General features: G+C 38.6%; 1 protein-coding gene across 2 annotated transcripts in view; it reads right to left on the reverse strand.

The window, feature by feature from the left end:
• UNC5C (unc-5 netrin receptor C) overlaps positions 1–23,092 on the reverse strand; it is a 410,747-nt gene that overhangs the window by 156,479 nt on the left and 231,176 nt on the right. For both annotated transcript variants that reach the window (XM_068542466.1, XM_068542465.1), the window contains exon 2: positions 15,938–16,159. In XM_068542466.1, the coding sequence (XP_068398567.1) occupies positions 15,938–16,159 (222 nt within the window). The remainder of the gene's footprint in view (positions 1–15,937; positions 16,160–23,092) is intronic.

Raw genomic sequence — 23,092 nt, forward strand, 5'->3', positions numbered from 1 at the left:
ATATGCAGTGTTGAAAAAATCAGTGGTTAATAAATGTCCTTGGAGGACTTCCCTGGTGGGGCAGTGGACACTGCAGGGGACACGGGTTCGAGCCCTGGTCCGGGAAGATCTCACATGCCGGGGAGCAACTAATCCCGTGCGCCACAACTACTGAGCCTGCGCTCTAGAGCCCGTGTGCCACAACTACTGAAGCCCACACACCTAGAGCCCGTGCTCCATAACAAGAGAAGCCGCCGCAATGAGAAGCCCACGCACCACAACGAAGAGTAGCCCCTGCTCGCCGCAACTAGAGAAAGCCCGTGCACAGCAACGAAGACCCAACGCAGCCAGAAATAAAATTAATTAATTAATTTAAATAAATAAATAAATGTCCTTGGAAATATGTTTAGAGGTAAATAGTGAACTGCTATATCTCATCTTAAATGTATATTTTTACTCTCAGGATCCCAAAAGAAAGATAGCCTGAGTTATTACATACATATATGGAAAAAGAGAAATAATTACAGACCAGTCATGTAAAAGGAGCCTGGTTTATTACTCTTGAGTGGATATCCTATAGACAAAAAAAAAAAGTAAAACGTTCTCATAACTGTTCACAAAATTTTGCTGCAAAGGAAATACTGCATGAGGATGGAGAGTCAACCTTCCCATCACAGAGCTTTTGTCACGACTCCACGGGCTTAGGGCCCCGGCCCAGCCCCACAGCAGGCAGAGCTGCAGGACACTCAGAATTCCAGCCCTCCTGGGCCCGCTCTCCCACAGGAACTGCTCCAGCTGACCACGTGCACGCTTCTAATCTGCAGCGAGATAGCCTGACAAGCAGGCTGGGAGGATAGCAGACATGGAAACACAGATCAAGTACAGATAAAATGACGCTCACCTTGAAAAACACAAACAAGACTTTTAGGTAAGAATGTACAGGGATGTATCTATTGACAAGTGAGTACACAACCACCTCTTTCTCATTAATACTTTTCACTATCCTCTTCTGATTCTACCCCAACCTCGCTCCATTATCCAGTATCGGTACACTTCCTACATCTATACTTAAATAATATAGATTTATGTCCCCTGCACATATCTCATATATCTCCACCCATCCCCTCAAAGCTGGTTTCAGGTTTGGTTTAAAAATATATCATGTGGGTGATCCCTTAGCAATACTTTGAAGTTCCATCCCCGTTAAAAGTGAAGGGGGCCTCCGGTGTCCTGAGAAGAGAAATAATGACAGCGCATGGCTATTATTTCATATGCTTCTGACTGTGAAATAAATATCTGTTTAAAAAAATGAGAACACATAAGCCAAAGCCAGGCAAAATTACAATTGAGAAGGTAAAAAGAAACACCTAAAATCTTGCCAAAGGTTCATGTTTTACATAAAGCTGCAGTTGGGACTTCACAAAGGAAATCTCTGCACTTTTTATTTCTGGTTCAGAGGATTTACATGCTCTTTCTAATGATCTGGGCCTTCAGCACTGGGTAATGTCTCCCAGTCCCCAGCTTAGCACTCATGCAAAATTGAAGCACTTTGGAGGCAGTTTAGTAGCTGCAGATGAATCTCAATGTGCAGGAAAAGGCATAATGGTTGTTTAGCGCTTGCTAGGAGAAGCTGAGGAAATCAGAGGGAAAAATCTATTGAACTTAAGCCATCTGGGAAGCCAACTGAGAGCGACTGCATTAACAATGTGTTTACATTCCCATTGTGTTGCTAGGCCAAGCAAAAGTGCGTGTGTGTGTGTGTGTGTGTGTGTGTGAGTGTGTGTGTGTGTGTGTGTGTGTGTAGAAGAAATTATCAAGTGCAGCTCTTTTGGTTGTATTGGCTATTTCGATTTGGTTTTGGCAACTCTGTGGGGCAAGAATTTTCATGAGAAACGTGGCTGTGAGAATTTTTACGTTTCCATGAGACAGGACAACTGTTAGAGCACAGAGGCTGGCAAGGATGCCGTGGCATGAGAAAAGTGAGAGATACGAGAGCCTGGCTGTGCAGCTCTTTCCCTGCATCTGGCCCACAGTACAACGCAACAGATTGGGCGAGGCTTCAGAAAGCTGGTAAAGAACATGAGGAAATGCTTTCATTGCCTGCTACGTGTATAGTTAACTTAGAAATACTGACTACACGAGGGGAAATAGCCAGGTAAGTGCCTTCTCTTTCAGCCCCCAGCAGCCCTACTCATGCCTCCACCATCATGGCCTTTTTCTGGTCTTGGTATTTAATTGACTACTACTATTTTTTAGAGCAGTTTTAGGTTCCCAGCAAAACTGAGAGACAGGTACAGAAATTTCCCATATACCTCCTGCTCCCACACATGCATAGCCTTCCCTGTTGTCAACATCTCCCACCAGAGTGGTCCATTCTTTTACAACTGATGAGCCTGCATTAACAAATCATCACCCAAAGTCCATAGTTCACATTAAGGTTCACTCTTGGTATTGTACGTTCTATGGGTTTGGACGTAGGTAATGACACGTATCCACCAATAAAGTATGATACAGAGTAGTTTCACTGCCCTAAAAATCCTCTTGTGCTCCACCATTCATCCTTCCCTTCCCTGGCAACCACTGATTTTTTTTCCTGTCTCCATAGTCTTCCCTTTACCCAAATGCCAAATAGTTGAAATCATACAGTATGTAGCCTTTTCAGATTGATTTCTTTCACTTAGTAATATGCAGTTAAGATTCCTCTCTATCTTTCCATGACATGACAACTTTTTTTTTTTTTTTTTTAGCACTGAATAATATTCCCTTGTCTGGATGGACTAAAGCTTATTTATCCATGCACCTACTGAAGGACATCTTGGTTGCTTCCAAGTCTTGGCAATTATGAATAAAGTTGCTATAAACATCCATGTTTTTGTGTGAACATAAGTTTTCAGTTCCTTTGGGTAAATACCAAGGAGTGCAATGGCTGTGTCATATGGTAAGAGTATGTTTTGTTTTGTAAAAAACCGCTAAGCTGCCTTCCAAGTGGCTGTACCATTTTGCTTTCCAGCCAGAAATAAATGAGAGTTTCTGTTGTCCCACATTCTTGCCAGCATTGGTGTCGTCAGTGTTCTGAATTTTGGCCATTCGAATAGATTTGTAGTGGTATTTCATTGTTTCAGTTTGCATTTCCCTGACATATGACGTGGAGTATCTTTTCATATGTTTACTTGCCACCTATTTGTCCCCTTGGTGTGGTGTCTGTTAAGGTTTGTTGCCCTTTTGAACTGTCATATTAAGTGACTTTTTCTTGACAGATGTTTGGTGACTATAGTGGGCTAACAAGATTATGTGCACATATGAATCCCCAGAACAGGTGAATGTTACCTTATTTGGTAAAAGGGTTTTGCAGATATAGTTAAATTAAGGATTTTGAGATCTTGAACTATCAAGGTGGGCCCTAAATCCAGTGAAAAGTGTCTTTATAAGAGACATACAGATAAGACAGACAAAGAAGAGAAAGTGATGTGAAGACGGAGGCAGAGATTGAAGTGATGGGGCCACAAGCCCAGGAATGCCAGGGCCCCCACCAGAAGCTAGAAGAGACAAGGAACAGAGTTTCCTCCAGAGTCCCCAGGAGCGTGACTCCGCTGGATTTCAGACTTCTAGTCTCCAAAACTGTAAGAGAATAAATTTCTGTTGTTTTAAGCTACGAATTTCATAGTAATTTATTGTGGCAGCCCTCAGAAATTAATACAGTGAACTAAGGGCATTTACTCTCTGTCTGTACATTCAAAGAGTAGACTCAAGAATCTGACAGAGCAAAAAGGTGAGGAAAAGCTGTCTGCCACGTGGTGTTTTTCTGGTTTCACAAATGCCCCATGGAATGGGTGTGGGGAGGCAGCCTTTTGGTCACTCACGTCATTTCATACAGAGGGCATCATTGTCTAGAATCATCAAGGCTGTAGCTATAAAAAGAGGCATGTCATTCATTCTCTGCCATTCCTGGAACTGCCTTGTACAGAACATTCCCCTGGGTTTTTCCAGCTAAATTTTAATTCACTCAAGCCCTGGAGTTCCCCCCTCTTCCGTCAGGAGGCTGCTATCTCTCAGCCTGAGAAGTTTAATAGGCAGAGACAGGCGAAAGGATATTGAAGAAAGCAGGAGCTCTATACCATGTAACTCTATACCATGGAAATATCAAGGGGTTTCACAAATTTATTCTCATCATGAAAGGAGAACCCAAGCAAATAGTAAAACATACTCTTTTCCACTCTCTCTTTTCCCTCCTCTATTTTGCCCTCTCTAGACTGTGATCTCCTTAAGTGCATCAGGTCTTAGTTTTATCTCTACTTACAGCACCAAGTAAAGTATCTGGGTCATGGTTTTTGAATAGAAAGTCTATGTACTTCCTCTATGCTGCATTTTCAAAACAGTGTCTCAACAGCTTTCAAGCCTGGTTGTACATTAGCATTACTAGTGAGCTTAAAACAAGCAGACAGACAAAGAAAAAGCTATGCCCTGTTCCCAATTAAACCATTCTCTCTGGGGGTGAGGCCAGGACATATGTATTTTTAAAAATCTCCCACTGATGATTGTCAAATGCAGCCAGGGTTGACAGCAAATGCCTTAGTATTTCCTTGTTGCTCTTGCTTTCATGTTCTTGGAGATTTCTTCCAAAACAGATTTTAAAAATCAGGTTAAACCCTCAATGAAATTAGGAATGAGTCTAAGACTTCCCTAATCTGAATTGTTTTTCATTGCTAGATATTATACTTCCTACATGCTGTGCTTGCTTTTTTGCCAGGCCCTGATATTTTGCTAACTGTAGTTCTCATGTTTTATATGCTGGTTTTGTATCTCCAAATAGTGCTTTTCAGAGGAATTGGCAAGACTGGTTATTTCAACAGGCATCCCCAAGAGGGCTCTGAAAATCCCTAGCTAAGGGATGATTCTGGATTGATGATATTTGGGGGAGAAGACTAAAGAATCCAGAGCAAGTAAAGGCTTCACCCCTCAAATTTCAGCATTAGATTATTCATTGATTGCAACATTTTTTTAACTAAAAATTTATCTGTTCTATTTTTTAAGATGCCCCAAAAACGTGGGGTGAGGAGAGAGAAAATTTTGAGCCAAGTATTGGGAGAATATTGAATAGGAAGATTTAGTGATAGATACAGAGCCTCAAACAGAATGGGTAACAATCCCTGACATCACAAAATAAGAAGGACAACAACCTGGGTCGTTACTGCATAATTATCAACCAGGTTTATTTATATTTAGCATAATAGGCACAGACACCAAAAAAGAACATTTATATTTGGAGAGAAAGCCATGCTCTTTAGGAAGCTACCCCTCTTTTTTAAGCTGAAATTGTTCTCAAACTTCCTTAAATAAGATGATAAATCCATTTCATATTATAATCTGGAACTCTGTTAAGTATTTTCCTTCCCATGAAAATAAAGAACAAGAAACTCTCTTTAAAACCCTTACACATTTTAGGCAAACATTAGATTAAAAAGACATTATGGCTTTTAACACTTGTGCTATTCTCACTTTGAAGTGGGCATATGCATGGTTGCTGGGCACGTGGGAAAATTGCTATAGCAACACAATCACTAGTTGTGCTCCTGAAATGCCCTGTTTGGGTAGCAAGTAATCTAGTGAAGAATGGTTCTTGGACTCCTGTTTCTTATTGTAGTCTCTGTATGAGCCTAGGGGTGGGTAGCATTTGATCTTCTCTTCTCAAAATTTAGAAAGGCACACACACAAACACACTCACACAGATATACATATGTATGTATTTACATATCAACTTATATGCATATTCTTGATTACACTGTATTAATCAATGCTTTCATCTTAGCTGTAGGAAGAAAAAGGAGTAATGCATTACAAGTAACCTTGCCCTAAGTTTTAACTGGCAGGGGAGAATTCCTTTGTGTTCATTACATTAAAAACTCTCGCTGTATATAATTTTAGAAAATTTCTGTTTTCCTCTAATGAAACATAGCTAGCTAGAGCTGCATTGAAAGATGTGATGTGTTCTTGCCTTTACTTTACAATCATGTTCTTACTCTACAATCATGTTTAATACAATCATGTATTAAAAAATACATGGTGTTACATTTTTCTATACAGTATGTAATTCAAATCTTAAAAATCTTCCCCATGGGATAGAACTAAATTAAAATTATATAGTTCTGTAAATATGGTGTAGTCAGGGTGTTTTGCAGTACGTACAGAATCTATAATATTGATGTTTGCAAATATTGGAATTATAAAACACACAAAAATAAAAACTTCATGACAATGACATATTAGAAACAAAAGGAATCCAAATGTGTAGCCCCAAATTTTTCAAGTACTCACTTCTGTTTGTAAGTTAGGAAAAGAATGGAAACAAAAGCCAGCTTTATATACAGTGAGAGCCCAAATCACTCAGCTAGCCAAGACTATTTTCATGCTAGAATGGAATGAAAGCAACTAAAATCCAAGTTCTGGAACTCCAATCCAACCAACTTTTGTCGTTGCAGCTGGGATTATGTTGGCCATGTGAACCCAGGTGTTCAAAGAAAATGTCGATGTGAAATTAGGATAAATCAATTGTGAGCACTAAAAAATGAAGAATATGGAAAAGTATATATTTCGGGATAATTAATATTCTGTTATCACTAACCGGTAACTACTTTCTTGCCAAGTTACCTGATTGACTCAGTGGAAAAGCCTTAATGTACTACATGGATCCTTGCCAGGTTTCTATTTTTATTTTGGGGCTAGCCTCATACCAAAAAGAAAAATTGTTAGTTTCTAGTATTGAAAGAAGGACCTTTGAGAAGGAAATCAAATAAATAATTGATTTATATTCCAGAATCATTTATCTTCACTGGCAGACAAACATATTACAAATATAAGGCTCTATTCTTGCAAAGGCAATACTCCCACTGAATTACATAACAAAATATGGAATAAAGTTCAAATAGGGCTTCCAAATTTTATGCATCATTTACTAAAATTTAAACAAAGCCCACCTAACTTCCTTTTGAAAATATTAACTCTATTAATGAGAACTAAGTTTACAGTAATTATTTTACATGGAGAATAACAATCGGTCTGAAAATTGTGTGTATTTAATGTGTAAAGTAACTACTCTTATAGAAGATTATGCTTTGTTTGTGCATTTCTCAAATTACCTATTCACAAAGTATTCCAAATAAAAACATCATTAGTATGTGTCACTACATTTCAGTTACCCAAATTTAGTAGGATGAATGGCTACAATCTCACAAACAAACTTTTATTCATCATCTCTTGCGCTTAATGCCATATGTTATAAACTACAAAAGACAAAGCTTTACAAAACACAGGCCCTACCATACCATTCCAATCTGTTGAAGAGACAGAGATTTTATATATATCATAAATAACATATGATATTGAATTACAAGAAACTGCCATTTTTGTACCTCAAAAATGACTGAATATTGATAACTTCTTATGTATAATACACATATACATTTCACATTTATGAGTATAATGAAAATGGAAGCACAAATAAGTGAAATGCGGACATGTTTATGCTATGACTTGGGGTTTTATAGGATTCACCTATGATATTGCTTTTGAGATACTTCTTTAAGAGTGAGTAGGATTTTAACAGAAGTAGGATGGAGGAAAGTATGGTATAAAGAAACATTATTTCATACAACACACATTTATTGAGCACCTACTAAGAACCCAACACCAAGTTAAGCATGGAACTAGAATAGCAAAAAAGATAGACATAATCCCTGAATTCATGGAGCTTACTCTTCAGCTCATAATGTTTAGACTGAAGAGGAGAGAGAACTTGGGAAAGGAGAAGTGATAACTGTCCCTTTCAAATAACTAAAATTAGGAATAGGCCAGGAGATGACCAGACCTAGTTCCTAAAGTTCCATATGACAAAAGTAGCACCGTTAAGTCATGATAACAGAAAACTGATAATGCTCACTTTAATATAATTTAATGAGAAGCAGGCCAATAATTCATTGAGTTTAAATGACTGTTACAGTCTCACAGCTTAAACCTTCCAGGATCCTAAGACACAAAAGTGTAGAGTGTTTGCATTGATTTAATAAAATTTAAACAAATCTTACATAATTTCCCTTTGAAAATGTATAAGCAGCATTTTCTAAATCATGTCCTGGTGTGACATTAAGTTCTCATGATATTTTAACAGAGGTTCTGAGAAAAAGAGTTCAGCTACCAAACAATATGAGGTTAAAAAATATTTTTCCACTTCAGCGCTTTCCTGGGACTTCTACATGCAAATATACTTTATACTTTCTCCAAAAGGGGAATATAATTATTGCAGTGTTTCCGAAATTATTTGACTGCAAAGCTTTTTGTTTGTTTCCTTTTTTTTTTTTTTTTTCCCAAATAGCACTTATAAGACACTGGCGGTTCACTGAACACAGTTTAAGAGGAAAAACCAAACAGGGGGCTTCCCTGGTGGCGCAGTGGTTGAGAATCTGCCTGCCAATGCAGGGGACACGGGTTCGAGCCCTGGTCTGGGAAGATCCCACATGCCGCGGAGCAACTAGGCCCGTGAGCCACAACTACTGAGCCTGCGCGTCTGGAGCCCGTGCTCCGCAACAAGAGAGGCCACGATAGTGAGAGGCCCGCGCACCGCGATGAAGAGGGGTCCCCGCTTGCCACAACTAGAGAAAGCCCTCGCACAGAAACGAAGACCCAACACAGCCATAAATAAAATAAATAAATAAAAATAAAAAAATAAATAGGAGCTGTTGTTCAAACAAACAAACAAACAAACTGGCCTAGTATACAGAGCATGCGGTGGGGGAGAAACTATTAAAATAAAGCTAGAAAGTTTGATTAAGAACAGACTGTACTGAAGCTTTTGAATATATGACCAAGGAGGATATGCTTTACTGCATGGACAAAGGAAAGACATATATTTTAAGAAATGGAATGATAAAAACACTCGGGCCTGTTCTTTAGGCCTATAACTACCTGGAGAATTAATTGCTGAGGAGAAAGGCTGACACCAAGAAAGTGTAGGAGGCTATTTAAATACTCTAAGAGGTATATAATTAAGGCCTATACTAGGGGAGTAGCAGCAAGAATTAAAAACAGAAGGATGTTTTATGGGAGAACTCTGAGAAGGAATTAGCAGTATTTGATGATCACTTCGGCTACTGGAAGAAGGGATAAAGCTGAGATTTCTGTTTTTGCTGATGGAATGGAATAAAGAGGTATCTAAAATAGGAAGACAAATAATAGGAGGACAAAGAATTTCAACTGTGCCACTCTTGTAACAAATGGGGATCTGAGTGAGCACAATATATTTTTTAAAAGCTCTGTCTTGAGTAAAGGCAATTTAATTTGTATCCAAGTATAGCTTCTCTTCATCAATTTCTTTTTTTCTGTTAAGGCTCACCTTTTGCTCACCAATTGAAATTCCTTCTAATTTTGCTATTTGTCCAAATGTTAAATACCTTCACAAATAAAAATAATCAAATCCTAATAAGCACTATCTTAATTATTAAAGAACCACAAAGGGTCACATATGAAAAACTTGACACAAGGCAAGAAGGGAGATGAATAGCATGAAAGATAAATGTTTAGCTGACATTTAGAACCAGATTTTCTTTCCTGAGAAAAGGATAATTGTATTACATAGCTCTTTTTTTAGCTTAATTTAGTCCTGTGTTCAGTTATGGCAGAATTTAGGGAGACACTAGAGGGCCAAGAGCAGAGGCTTTGGAATCAGAGAACCCTGGGTTCACATCTTGACTCTGCCACCTCCTAGCTATGCAACTGGGGCAAATTAGTTTCTTTATTCTGCTGAGCCTTAGTTTTCTCATTTGCAAAAGGAGAATCCCAAGATTATCTCGTAAGATTGCTGTGATGACTAAATGTCATAATACATGACATTCAGTATAAAGCTTGGAACTCTCTGTGTTGTTGTTGTGTTGGTCCTATTGATAATATTCTGCTATTGTGAGCAAAAAAGATGAAAAGGGAAAACCTAGGGTTTAGTAAAATTTCAAGCCAATCGAGGTTTTCTAAACTCCCTTGCTTCTTCACAGAGGGGAGATATTTACTTTTCAATGGTGAATCTTAGGTACCATGGAAACAAGGGTTGAAAAGGCTTCAAGTAAATAGAAAGCAAGCAACCAAGCCTGATCTTTTCGTAAAAATGTAACCATAAAATTTTGAGTAGATCAAGATTTCTTTGGAATCCTTAAAGGAACATGGGTACTTATTACTATATTATCAAATCAAGAGCTTCTCAACATTGAAAATTTCTAAACCATCTAATATATGCTGCTTTCCACTTTTCTGTTTCTTAATATTACATGTTTGCAAGAAATGCAAATGTGATTTAAATGATGGAAAAGCAAACAGTAACAGTAATGAATGATCTTTAATCAGCATATTTTATGATCAATGGAATAGCTTTGCTCAGTGAATATAAATAATCATTTACTTAATACTTCAGAGCAAGAGAGCATATTAAAAGGAAGAATTTTGTGAATTGGAGAGAAACTTTCGTTCTTTTTTGTTTTGTTATTTTGTAGTTTTTTAATTAAAACGTACTTCTGATGGAGATTTTACTGAATGCAGTTGATTTTTCTTAGTTGCAAGGCAATGTACCTGATTGCCACATGCTTCCAGATATCATTATTCTAAGGTAGAGGGACCTATAAAAACAAACTTGTTTGCAATGACTTCTCTCTGTCCTATCATCTGAGAACCAATTTGATTTTTAAAATGCCAAGAAAATTTCTCTAATTTGTAATATATTTCAAGACAATGTATCCTAACATTTCTTGATATTAAGAATCACTAAGGCCCATAACAAAACAATACTCAGACTGTATTAAATAAAGAGTTGAGCACCAAAGTTGCAGGTGAATCTAACTTCAGAGGAAAAAACCCCCAAACCGAGCAGTTCAATTCCATTCACAGTGTTCTGATCTCACAGGAAAGCAAAGAGTTCTAATATGAGACCTACAAATCTCCCCACTTCCGGTAGTTGTACAGATTGGAGATGTATGATAACAGGCAAAGAGACGCAATAAAGTAGTTTGGGCTTTTAAAATTCAGATTTCATTATCTATCAAGAAAATAAAACGTTCACAGGATTGAACAAAAATCAAACAATAAAAGAAGTCTCTTACTGCCCCAGATTCTGAGCTGTCAACGGCTTGTATGTTTCTCAAAAAAATCCCAATGCATAGACAAATACATGTGCATTCTCTTTTTTACATAATAAGGACATATTGCACACAATGTTCTGTACTTCGGTTTTCATTTCATATTTTACCTGAGAGATTTTTCTACATCTTCACATATGGAGAAACCTCACTGTTTTACAAAGCAGCACAGCATTCCATCCTAGAGTTCAACAGCCTTTGGTATGCTAACTGCAACAAGGGTGCAATGGACCACCTTTCATACAAGTCTTTGTGCTCATTAGGAATTTTATTTTTAGACAGTTCCTAAACTTGTAGTTACTGAGTGAAAGAGTGTATACATTTAAATATTGATAGGTATTTTCAAATTGATCTTCAAAAAGATTACATCAATTTGCAACCTCGGGGCTTCCCTGGTGGCGCAGTGGTTGAGAATCTGCCTGCCAATGCAGGGAACACGGGTTCGAGCCCTGGTCTGGGAAGATCCCACACGACGCGGAGCAACTAGGCACGTGAGCCACATCAACTGAGCCTGCGCGTCTGGAGCCTGTGCTCCCAACGAGAGAGGCCGCGATAGTGAGAGGCCCGCGCACCGCGATGAAGAGTGGCCGCCACTTGCCACAACTAGAGAAGGCCCTCGCACAGAAACGAAGACCCAACACAGCCATAAATAAATAAATAAATAATAAAAAACAAACAAACAAACAAAAAAACCCCACCCCCGAATAATAACTTAAAAACACAAGACTGTGTACTGAATTTCCCAGAATGACAGCAACCAAAATCATGAAGAACTCTTGTAACCCCAATTTAAAAAGAAAAAAAAAAAAAAAAAATTTGCAACCTCATCAACAAAGTATGAAATACCCCTATCCCACTCCTTCATCAACACTGTATACTAAGAACTGTTCTGATCTTGACAACATTTTCTTAGATGCGTATTCACCATTTACATTTCTTTTCCTATATCTCCATTTCCAAACTCTGCTCAATTTTTTATATTGGGTTGCAGATCTTTTTCTTTCTTTCTTTCTTTCTTTCTTTCTTTCTTTCTTTCTTTCTTTCTTTCTTTCTTTCCTTCTTTCCTTCTTTCTGGCTGTGTTCGGTCTTCGTCTCTGTGCGAGGGCTTTCTCTAGTTGCGGCAAGCGGGGGCCACTCTTCATCTCGGTGCGCGGGTCTCTCACTATCGCGGCCTCTCTTGTTGCGGAACACAGGCTCCAGACGCGCAGGCTCAGTAATTGTGGCTCACGGGCCTAGTTGCTCCGCGGCATGTGGGATCTTCCCAGACCAGGGCTCGAACCCATGTCCCCCGCATTAGCAGGCAGACTCTCAACCACTGCACCACCAGGGAAGCCCAGATCTTTTTCTTAAACATATTTTAAGAGCTAGTAATGTATTAGTTAAATTAGCCCTTTGATTAGTATATATCTGTCCCTTGGTTTTGGTGGTTTTCTTGCTTTATTTAAATTTAATAATGCTTTTTAAAAAAATAATGTTTTCTTATAAAGCTTCTGGATTTTGTCTTCATTAAAAAAGCTTTGATCATCATTGAAACCAAACAACCAACAAATTGCCAAAATTTTCTCCTAGTGACGATGGTGATGACTACCAATGACAACGATGACAGTGATGATGATAATGATGATGATGTGAAGCCCTAACATCTAGAATTTATTTTATTCTAAAGAATGATCTAGAACTCAAGCTTTATTTATTTATTACTTTTCCAACTGCCTATGTTGTGGGTTTAAAAATCATCTTCAACATACTGTAAAATGCCTTAGATTTTATTTCCTGGTTTCGATTTTGGTCCATTAATCTGTGTATCTTATTCTTTGCTACAATCAAACTTCTTTAGCCTTATAATACACTTATAAAAAGCTTATATTTCCTTATTATGCTACTATTTCAGAATTCTTCCAGCTATTTTCACAAATTACTTTTCATACAATGTTGGTGACTTTATGGATTCATTTACAAATAGCAAACATTTAAAAATATTGTCTTTCTATCTAAGAACAAGATATGTCTTTCCATTTATTCAAGTCATTGTATTTTTTTTTGGTCTCTGAGTAGATTTTTATATTCTTTTAAAATTCTACAAATTTGATAGCTTTGTATCTACATTTTTTACATTGTTATTGTAAATGGTATATTTTATTCCATTATAATTTGAATCGACTGTACTTAGAAAAGTTCATGGGTTATGTATATCTTTTATCAGCCAGTTTTCTATATTCTCTTAATGTTTTTTCAATTTTTTCCTGTGAAACTGCATAAGTTTTCCAGACCTACAAAATCATATTTGTCCAAATGATAGTTTTCAACTTGCTTTATAATTTTTATGTTTTTCAATTATTTGCCTTGTCTAATTGCATTGGCTAGTGTGTTAAGAGCAATACCAAATAATACTAGTATCTGTGGGTATCTCTGCCTTTTTCCTAAATCTAAAGGTAATCATTCTCTTGGATGCTCACTATCTTGTACAGTTTTGGATCAAAACAAAAGACAACAAAAAAGTATGTTGTGTTCCACTCCAAATACGAATACTACGCAAGTATTAGGGCTGACAAATCTTTCCTTAGCTCTAATCTATTCCCTTCTGAATTTGAAACATGCCATATATTTTCATTTATAGTTGCTTTAAGAAGTATTTTTTTAAATTTATTTATTTATTTATTTTTATTTATGGCTGTGTTGGGTCTTCACTTCTGCGCGAGGGCTTTCTCTAGTTGCGGCAAGCGGGGGCCACTCTTCATCGCGGTGCGCGGGCCTCTCACTGTCGCGGCCTCTCTTGTTGCGGGAGCACGGGCTCCAGACGCGCAGGCTCAGTAGTTGTGGCTCACGGGCTTACCTGCTCCGCGGCATGTGGGATCCTCCCGGACCAGGGCGTGAACCCGTGTCCCCTGCATTGGCAGGCAGACTCTCAACCACTGCGCCACCAGAGAAGCCCCAAGAAGTATTTTTAATCATTGGTATATGCAATAGTAATTAATTTTATGTGGAAATAGTAAAAAATATAATGCTTTATGGAGAGGAAATGTCTTTTAAAAAGAAAATAAACACACACACACACACACATTACCAAGATAGCGTAAATCTGCTGGAGGTGCTCCATATCAGAGCAGTTTTGTCTTTACTTACAGTCTTCCTATAAAAGCTTTTTCATTAATCTAGTAAAGACAAGCCAAAGTATGTTTATGTCTCTCATTTTCGTTTTGTGATTTCTTTCTTTTTCCTGTTACTATTAAAACACGTGTGTTTGAAATCTTTACAAATAAATGAGCTGAAACAAATAAAACTCAATTCATGAGATTTTGAAGACATCTGGTGGAGTTATTTACTGAGTAATTAGACCAAGAGGTGTAATAGACCAATTCCCTGAAGGAAGAGACCATACAGTTGGATACCCAGTTATTTCTATAGTCATCAGCTTGCATGCAGTGAGCATATTGATTCACAAATTGACAATTATGTAGAGCTGCCGCCTGATTTTCTACGACCATTTGTGTTACATGAGTATATGTCCCGCATGCTTTTTTTTTTTAAAAAGATGCCTCTTCTCAGGCCTCTCACAGTCTGTTCTATGTATGCTCCATCACCTAACAGCTCTTTATTATTAGAGACACTGAAAGCAGATCTCCTTCAAATGCTGGTCACTCCTTGCCCCTCATTAACCAACATTTAGATACAAATATGAATTAATTACAACTGAATTTTGAAAACATGTATCCATTTCGGTACGTAGAGATATTTATGAAAGAAAATGAAGATATTTAAATGCTTTCACTTTTATCATATTTGTCACTATTTAGCTTGGACATATTGATCAATAAAGTCTTAATTTTTAAAATACATGTCAATATAAAATCACAGATCTAGAAGGGATGTAAAAGTTCAAATTGTTATTCTCCCCACTGGAGACCAAAAACTGTTAAATCACTATAGAAAGATATATATCTTTTAAGTTTAAAATAACTCTAGGGGTTTCCAGAACTATCTTAACTTACCCATTGTGGAATAAAGATTTCCTATCAAGAAAGTTTCCTTTATAGCCAGTGTAAATCCCACCATTTATTAAGATCTACTTCATCCTCTTTGCCTTTAGTATTTTACTATTAAGAATGATGTTTACAGAGCAATAAAGTCAGGAGTTTTAACTATGCCAGAAGCAAAGATACTCTGATGAAAACCCACCCAGATGGAGTCTACACTCACAACTTCTCTTTGTGGATCCCACAATATCACTATTCTCAATCACTCTTGATTTAACTTTAGCCAAGAATTAGGTAATTAGGATTCATTTTTAGATGTAAGTTAACGGTACAGAATATTTTGAATCTACAGTGTTTACAAATTGTTTAAAAATATATAAGGGGAAACTATGCATGGAAATTAACATTTGACAGTCATGTAAACATCTACAATTTATCCTTAATTGAACATGTTCCTCAATCCCAGGATATTTAGACCTGACACCAGACTTGACATACAAGTGAAATTCAAGGGCATCTTTTACTAGGGTATTTATTTACCATAATTCAGTCTATTCACTCTCATTATTTATCTTCTTAAGCATGAACCATGCCTTAATTCTATGCAGTCTAACAGGAATCAAGTCAAGATTTATTCATCACATTTTACTTTGCAATGCATGGAAAGAGATCACCAAATCTTAACCAAACTAAGTTAAAACTTTTAACCAAAGGATAATAATTCTATTTTCAATTTCAATAACTGAAAGAACAATATGACAACATGGCAAAGTAGTAAGTGAATCCTAAACAGCAGTCCAAATGCAATGGAAAACTCACCAGAGGTTTCGTCTACTCTTTCATCTACTATGTGGTCCTTCTGATGAACCCATTCACTATTGCACTTGAAGTAGATCTGGGTGGCGGGGCTGGCTTTACAATACAGGTTCACAGGCTTATTCTTCACAATATAAGCTTCTTCAGGCTCAATAAGGAAATGTGGCAGAGGCTCAGGTGGATCAGATGGAAAGGTTTCTGGGAGTTCATGAAAAAAGTCATCCTCTGGTAAAACAAGAAGAAAGTGAAAAATGTTCAAAACATTGTAGCCATTTTCCTTTCACTTGCTACTCTTTCAAAAATAATGAAACTGTTGGGTAATCATTAGTCAAATCCATTTCACCTGCCTTCATTAATCAAGGTCTACAAAAGACTTGCCTGTCCTCCAAGAGCACCTCGCCTAAACAATAAGATGTTTGCCTGAGTCATTTTCCAGGAACTTGGAGTCAGCTGTGTCTACTCTGAGCTGAGCTGGTTAAAACTGGATAGGACCACTGACCCTTGAACTGGGCACACGTGAGTGTACACTGGGTGATCTTTTGACATCAGAGGGCTGAAAACTCCACCCTCAGATCTTGCTAAGGGCCTTCATTTTTGAGTGAACAGAAGCCTATAGATGAGTTATGCCTGTGTGGAACAACAATTACTGCACCTTTTTCCAATCACCTTTCCCCATGCTCCCCATGCCTTAGACCACCCTGCTTCTTTATTTTTCGTCATATATAACCACAAGCCCTTGCCTTTGTGGAGGTGGTTCTGAGACTTGTTCCTCATTTCCTTACGTGGCTGCCTTGTGAATAAACCCTCTCTTTCCTGCAAACCTAGGCATCTCTGCATTTTGACTTGCTGCATATTGGGCAAACAAACCTGGTTGGATAACAATAATGATTCATAAATCATCTAGTTAAGTAATTTGAGTGCCTGCTATGAACCAGGCAGTATGTTAGGTCTATTGACTGGTTGTTCAATTAAGGATTTAGATGATTATTCTCATTTTTACACCTGGCAAAATTCAACATCTGGGAGGATCACTGATCCCAGCTCTGCTATTTACTACCTGAAAACACAGGTGGTAAACAGCTGAGCTGGGATCAGAAGCCAGTTTTGTCTCCCTCAAAAACTGTGCTCTTCCCAACACAGCACTACACCTCCCGCTACACTGTGGCAGCCTTGAGAGCTGACAAAAGCAAGAGGAACTTCATTACAAAAATTTATTTCAAAAGTGTATGGCTCGACCTTCAAGATGGCAGAAGAGTAAGACATGGAGATCACCTTCCTCTCCACAAATACATCAGAAATACATCTACATGTGGAACAACTCCTACAGAACACCTACTGAACGCTGGCAGAAGACCTCAGACTTCCCAAAAGGCAAGAAACTCCCCACTTAGCTGGGTAGGGCAAAAGGAAAAAAAAAAAAAAAACAGAGACAAAAGAATAGGGATGGGACCTGCACCAGTGGGAGGGAGCCGTGAAGGAGGAAAGGTGTCCACACACTAGGAGCCCCTTCGCGGGCGGAGACTGCGGGTGGCGGAGGGGGGAAGCTTCGGAACCACGGAGGAGAGCGCAGCCACAGGGGAGCGGAGGGCAAAGCGGAGAGATTCCCGCACAGAGGATCGGCGCCGACCAGCACCCACCAGCCCGAGAGGCTTGTCTGCTCACCCGCCAGGGCGGACGCGGGCTGGGAGCTGAGGCTCGGGCTTTGGTCAGATCCCAGGGAGAGGACTGGGGTTGGCGGCATGAACACAGCCTGAAGGGGCTAGTGCGCCACGGCTAGCCGGGAGGGAGTCCGGGAAAAGGTCTGCAGCTGCCAAAGAGGCAAGATACTTTTTCTTGCCTCTTTGTTTCCTGGTGCACGAGGAGAGGGTATTCAGAGCGCCGCCTAAACGAGCTCCAGAGCTGGGCGCGAGCCGCGGCGATCAGCGCAGACCCCAGAGACGGGCATGAGACGCTAAGGCTGCTGCTGCCGCCACCAAGAAGCCTGTGTGCAGCACAGGTCGCTATCCACACCTCCCTTCCTGGGAGCCTGTGCAGCCCGCCACTGCCAGGCTCCCGTGATCCAGGGACAACTTCGCCGGGAGAACGCACGGCGCGCCTCAGGCTGCTGCAACGTCACGACGCCTCTGACACCGCAGGCTCGCCCCGCCTCCTCCGTGCCCCTCCCACCCCCGGCCTCAGTGAGCCAGAGCCCCCGAAGCAGCTGCTCCTTTAACCCCGTTCTGTCGGAGCGAAGAACAGACGCCCTCAGGCGACCTACACGCAGAGGCGGGTCCAAATCCAAAGCTGAACCCTGGGAGCTGTGCAAACAAAGAAGAGAAAGGGAAATCTCTCCCAGCAGCCTCAGGAGCAGTGGATTAAATCTCCACAATCAACTTGATGTACCTGCATCTGTGGAATACTTGAATAGACAACGAATCATCCCAAAATTGAGGCAGTGGACTTCGGGAGCAACGATACATATTTTTTTCCTTTTTGTCTTTTTGTGAGTGTGTATGTGTATGCTTCTTTGTGTGATTTGGTCTGTATAGCTTTGCTTTTACCATTTGTCCTAGGGTACTACCTGTCCTTTTTTTTTGGTTTGTTTTTGGTTTTTTTTTTAAATATAGTTTTTAGCGCTTGTTAGCATTGGTGGATTTGTTTTTTGGTTTTGTTGCTCTCTTCTTTCTTTCTTTTTTTGCTTTTTCTTATTACTTTTTAATTTTTTATTTTTAATAACTTTATTTTATTTTGTTTTTTTCTTTCTTTCTTTCTTTCTTTTTTTCTGCCTTTTCTTCTGAGCCGTGTGGCTGACAGAGTCTTGGTGCTCTGGCCGGATGTCACGCCTGTGCCTCTGAGGTGGGAGAGCCAAGTTCAGGACATCGGTCCACCAGAGACCTCCTGGCTCCACATAATATCAAATGGCGAAAGCTCTCCTAGAGATCTCCATCTCAATTCTAAGACCCAGCTCCACTCAATGACCAGAAAGCTGCAGTGCTGGACACCCTATGCCAAACAACTAGCAAGACAGGAACACAACCCCACCCATTAGCAGACAGGCTGCCTACAAGCATAATTAGATCACAGACACCCCAAAACACACCACCGGACGTGGTCCTACCACCAGAAAGAGAAGATGCAGCCTCATCCACCAGAACACAGGCACTAGTACCCTGCACCAGGAAGCCTACAAAACCCATTGAACCAACTATAGCCACTGGGGGCAAACACCAAAAACAACGGGAATTACGAACCTGCAGGCTGTGCAAAGGAGATCCCAAACACAGTAAGTTAAGCAAAATGAGAAGACAGAGAAACACACAGCAGATGAATGAGCAAGGTAAAAACCCACCAGACTAAACAAATGAAAAGGAAATAGGCAGTCTACCTGAAAAAGAATTCAGAGGAGTGATAGTAAAGATGATCAAAATCTTGGAAATAGAATGGAGAAAATACAAGAAACGTTTAACAAGGACCTAGAAGAACTAAAGAGCAAACAAACAATGATGAACAACACAATAAATGAAATTAAAAATTCTCTAGAAGGAAACAATAGCAGAATAACTGAGGCAGAAGAACGGATAAGTGACCTGTTAGATAAAATAGTGGAAATGACTACTGAAGAGCAGAATAAAGAGAAAGGAATATAAAGAATTGAGGACAGTTTCAGAGACCTCTGGGACAACATTAAATGCACCAACAGTTGAATTATAGGGGTCCCAAAAGAAGAAGACAAAAAGAAAGGGGCTGACAAAATATTTAAAGAGATCATAGTTGAAAACTTCCCTAATATGGGAAAGGAAATAGTGACTCAAGTCCAGGAAGCACAGAGAGTCCCATACAGGATAAATCCAAGGTGAAACATGCCAAGACACTTATTAATCAAACTATCAAAAATTAAATACAGAGAAAAAATAGTAAAAGCAGCAAGGGAAAAACAACAAATGACATACAAGGGAATCCCCATAAGGTTAACAGCTTATCTTTCAGCAGAAACTCTTTGAGCCAGAAGGGAGTGGCAGGACATATTTAAAGTGATGAAAGGGAAAAACCTAAAACCAAGATTACTCTACGCAGCAAGGATCTCAATCAGATTCGACAGAGAAATTAAAACCTTTAGAGACAAGCAAAAGCTAGGAGAATTAAGCACCACCAAACCACCTTTACAACAAATGCTAAAGTAACTTCTCTAGGCAGGAAACACAAGAGAAAGAAAAGACCTACAATAACAAACCCAAAACAATTAAGAAAATGGTCATAGGAATATACATACAGATAATTACCTTAAATGTAAATGGATTAAATGCTCCAACCAAAAGACATAGTTTGGCTGAATGGATAGAAAAACAAGACCCGTATATACGCTGTTACAAGAAACCCACTTCAGACCTAGGCACACATACAGACGGAAAGTGAGGGGATGGAAAAAGTTATTCCATGCAAATGGAAATTAAAAGAACGCTGGAGTAGCAATTCTCATTTCAGACAAAATAGACTTTAAAATAAAGACTATTACAAGAGACAAAGAAGGACACTATATAATGATCAAGGGATCAATTCAAGAAGAAGATATAACAATTGTAAATATTTAGGCATCCAACATAGGAGCACTGCAATACATAAGGCAAATGCTACTAACAGCCATAAAAGGAGAAATTGACAGTAACACAATCATAGTAGGGGACTTTAACACCCCACTTTCATCACTGGACAGATCATCCAAAATGAAAAGAAATAAGGAAACACAAGCTTTAAATGACACATTAAACAAGATGGACTTAATTGATATTTATAGGACATTCCATCCAAAAATAACAGAATACACTTTCTTCTCAAGTGTTCATGAAATGTTCTCCAGGATAGACCATATCTTGGGTCACAAATCAAGCCTTGCTAAATTTAAGAAAACTGAAATCATATCATGTATCTTTTCTGACCACAATGCTATGAGACTAGATATCAATTACAGGAAAAAACCTGTAAAAAATACAAACACATGGAGGTTAAACAATACACTACTTAATAACCAAGAGATCACTGAAGAAATCAAAGAGGAAATCAAAAAATACCTAGAAACAAATGACAATGAAAACAAGATGACCCAAAACCTATGGGATGCAACAAAAGCAGTTCTAAGGGGGATGTTTATAGCAATACAATCCTACCTCAAGAAACAAGAAACACCTCAAATAAACAACCTAACCTTACACCTAAAGCAATTAGAGAAAGAAGAACAAAAAAACCCCAGCGTTAGCAGAAGGAAAGAAATCATGAAGATCAGATAAGAAATAAATGAAAAAGAACTGAAGGAAACAGCAGCAAAGATCAATAAAACTAAAAGCTGGTTCTTTGAGAAGATAAACAAAATTGATAAACCATTAGCCAGACTCATCAAGAAAAAAAGGGAGAAAACTCAAATCAATAGAATTAGAAATGAAAAAGGAGAAGTAACAACTGATACTGCAAAAATACAAAGGATCATAAGAGATTACTACAAGCAACTATAGGCCAATAAAATGGACAACCTGGAAGGAATGGACAAATTCTTAGAAAAGCACAACCTTCCAAGACTGAACCAGGAAGAAATAGAAAATATAAACAGACCAATCACAAGCACTGAAATTGAGACCGATGGCTTCACAGGCGAATTCTATCAAACATTTAGAGACGAGCTAATACCTATACTTCTCAAACTCTTCCAAAATATAGCAGAGGGAGGAACACTCCCAAACTCATTCTATGAGGCCACCATCACCCTGTTACCAAAACCAGACAAAGATGTCACAAAGAAAGCAAACTACAGACCAATATCACTGATGAACATAGATGCAAAAATCCTCAACAAAATACTAGCAAACAGAATCCAACAGCACATTAAAAGGATCATACACCATGATCAAGTGGGGTTTATCCCAGGAATGCAAGGATTCTTCAATATACGCAAATCAATCAACGTGATACACCATATTAACAAATTGAAGGAGAAAAACCATATGACCATCTCAATAGATACAGAGAAAGCTTTCGACAAAATTCAACATCCATTTATGATAAAAACCCTCCAGAAAGTAGGCATAGAGGGAACTTACCTCAACATAATAAAGGCCATATATGACAAACCCACAGCCAACATCGCTCTCAATGGTGAAAAACTGAAACCATTTCCACTAAGATCAGGAACAAGACAAGGTTGCCCACTCTCACCACTATTATTCACCATAGTTTTGGAAGTTTTAGCCCCAGCATTCAGAGAAGAAAAAGAAATAAAAGGAACACAAACTGGAAAAGAAGAAGTAAAGCTGTCACTTTTTTCAGATGACATGATACTATACATAGAGAATCGTAACGATGTTACCAGAGAACTACTAGAGCTAATCCATGAATATGGTAAAGTAGCAGGATACAAAATTAATGCACAGAAATCGCTTGCATTCCTATACACTAATGATGAAAAATCTGACAGAGAAATTAAGGAAACACTCCCATTTACCATTGCAACAAACAGAATAAAATACCTAGGAATAAACCTACCTAAGGAGACAAAAGACCTGTATGCAGAAAACTATAAGACATTGATTAAAGAAATTAAAGATGATACAAACAGATGGAGAGATATACCATGTTCTTAGACTGGAAGAATCAACATTGTGAAAATGACTATACTACCCAAAGCAATCTACAGATTCAATGAAATCCTTATCAAACTACCAATGGCATTTTTTACAGAACTAGAACAAAAACTTTCAAAATTTGTATGGAAACACAAAAGACCCTGAATAGCCAAAGCATTCTTGAGAAAGAAAAACGGAGCTGGAGGAATCAGGCTCCCTGACTTGACTATACTACAAAGCTACAGTAATCAAGACAGTATGGTACTGGCACAAAAACAGACATATTGCTCAATGGAACAGGATAGAAAGCCCAGAGATAAACCCACGCACATATGGTCAACTTATTTTTGATAAAGGAGGCAAGAATATGAAATGGAGAAAAGACAGCTGCTTCAATAAGTGGTGGTGGGAAAACTGGACAGCTACAAGTAAAAGAATGAAATTAGAACACTCCCTAACACCATAAACAAAAATAAGCCCCAAATGGATTAAAGACCTAAATGTAAGGCATGATACTATAAAACTCTTAGTGGAAAACCTAGGCAGAACACTCTATGACATAAATCACAGC

The sequence above is a fragment of the Eschrichtius robustus genome, chromosome 4 (genome assembly GCF_028021215.1).
Source record: "Eschrichtius robustus isolate mEscRob2 chromosome 4, mEscRob2.pri, whole genome shotgun sequence".
In the NCBI taxonomy this organism is placed as follows: domain Eukaryota; kingdom Metazoa; phylum Chordata; class Mammalia; order Artiodactyla; family Eschrichtiidae; genus Eschrichtius; species Eschrichtius robustus.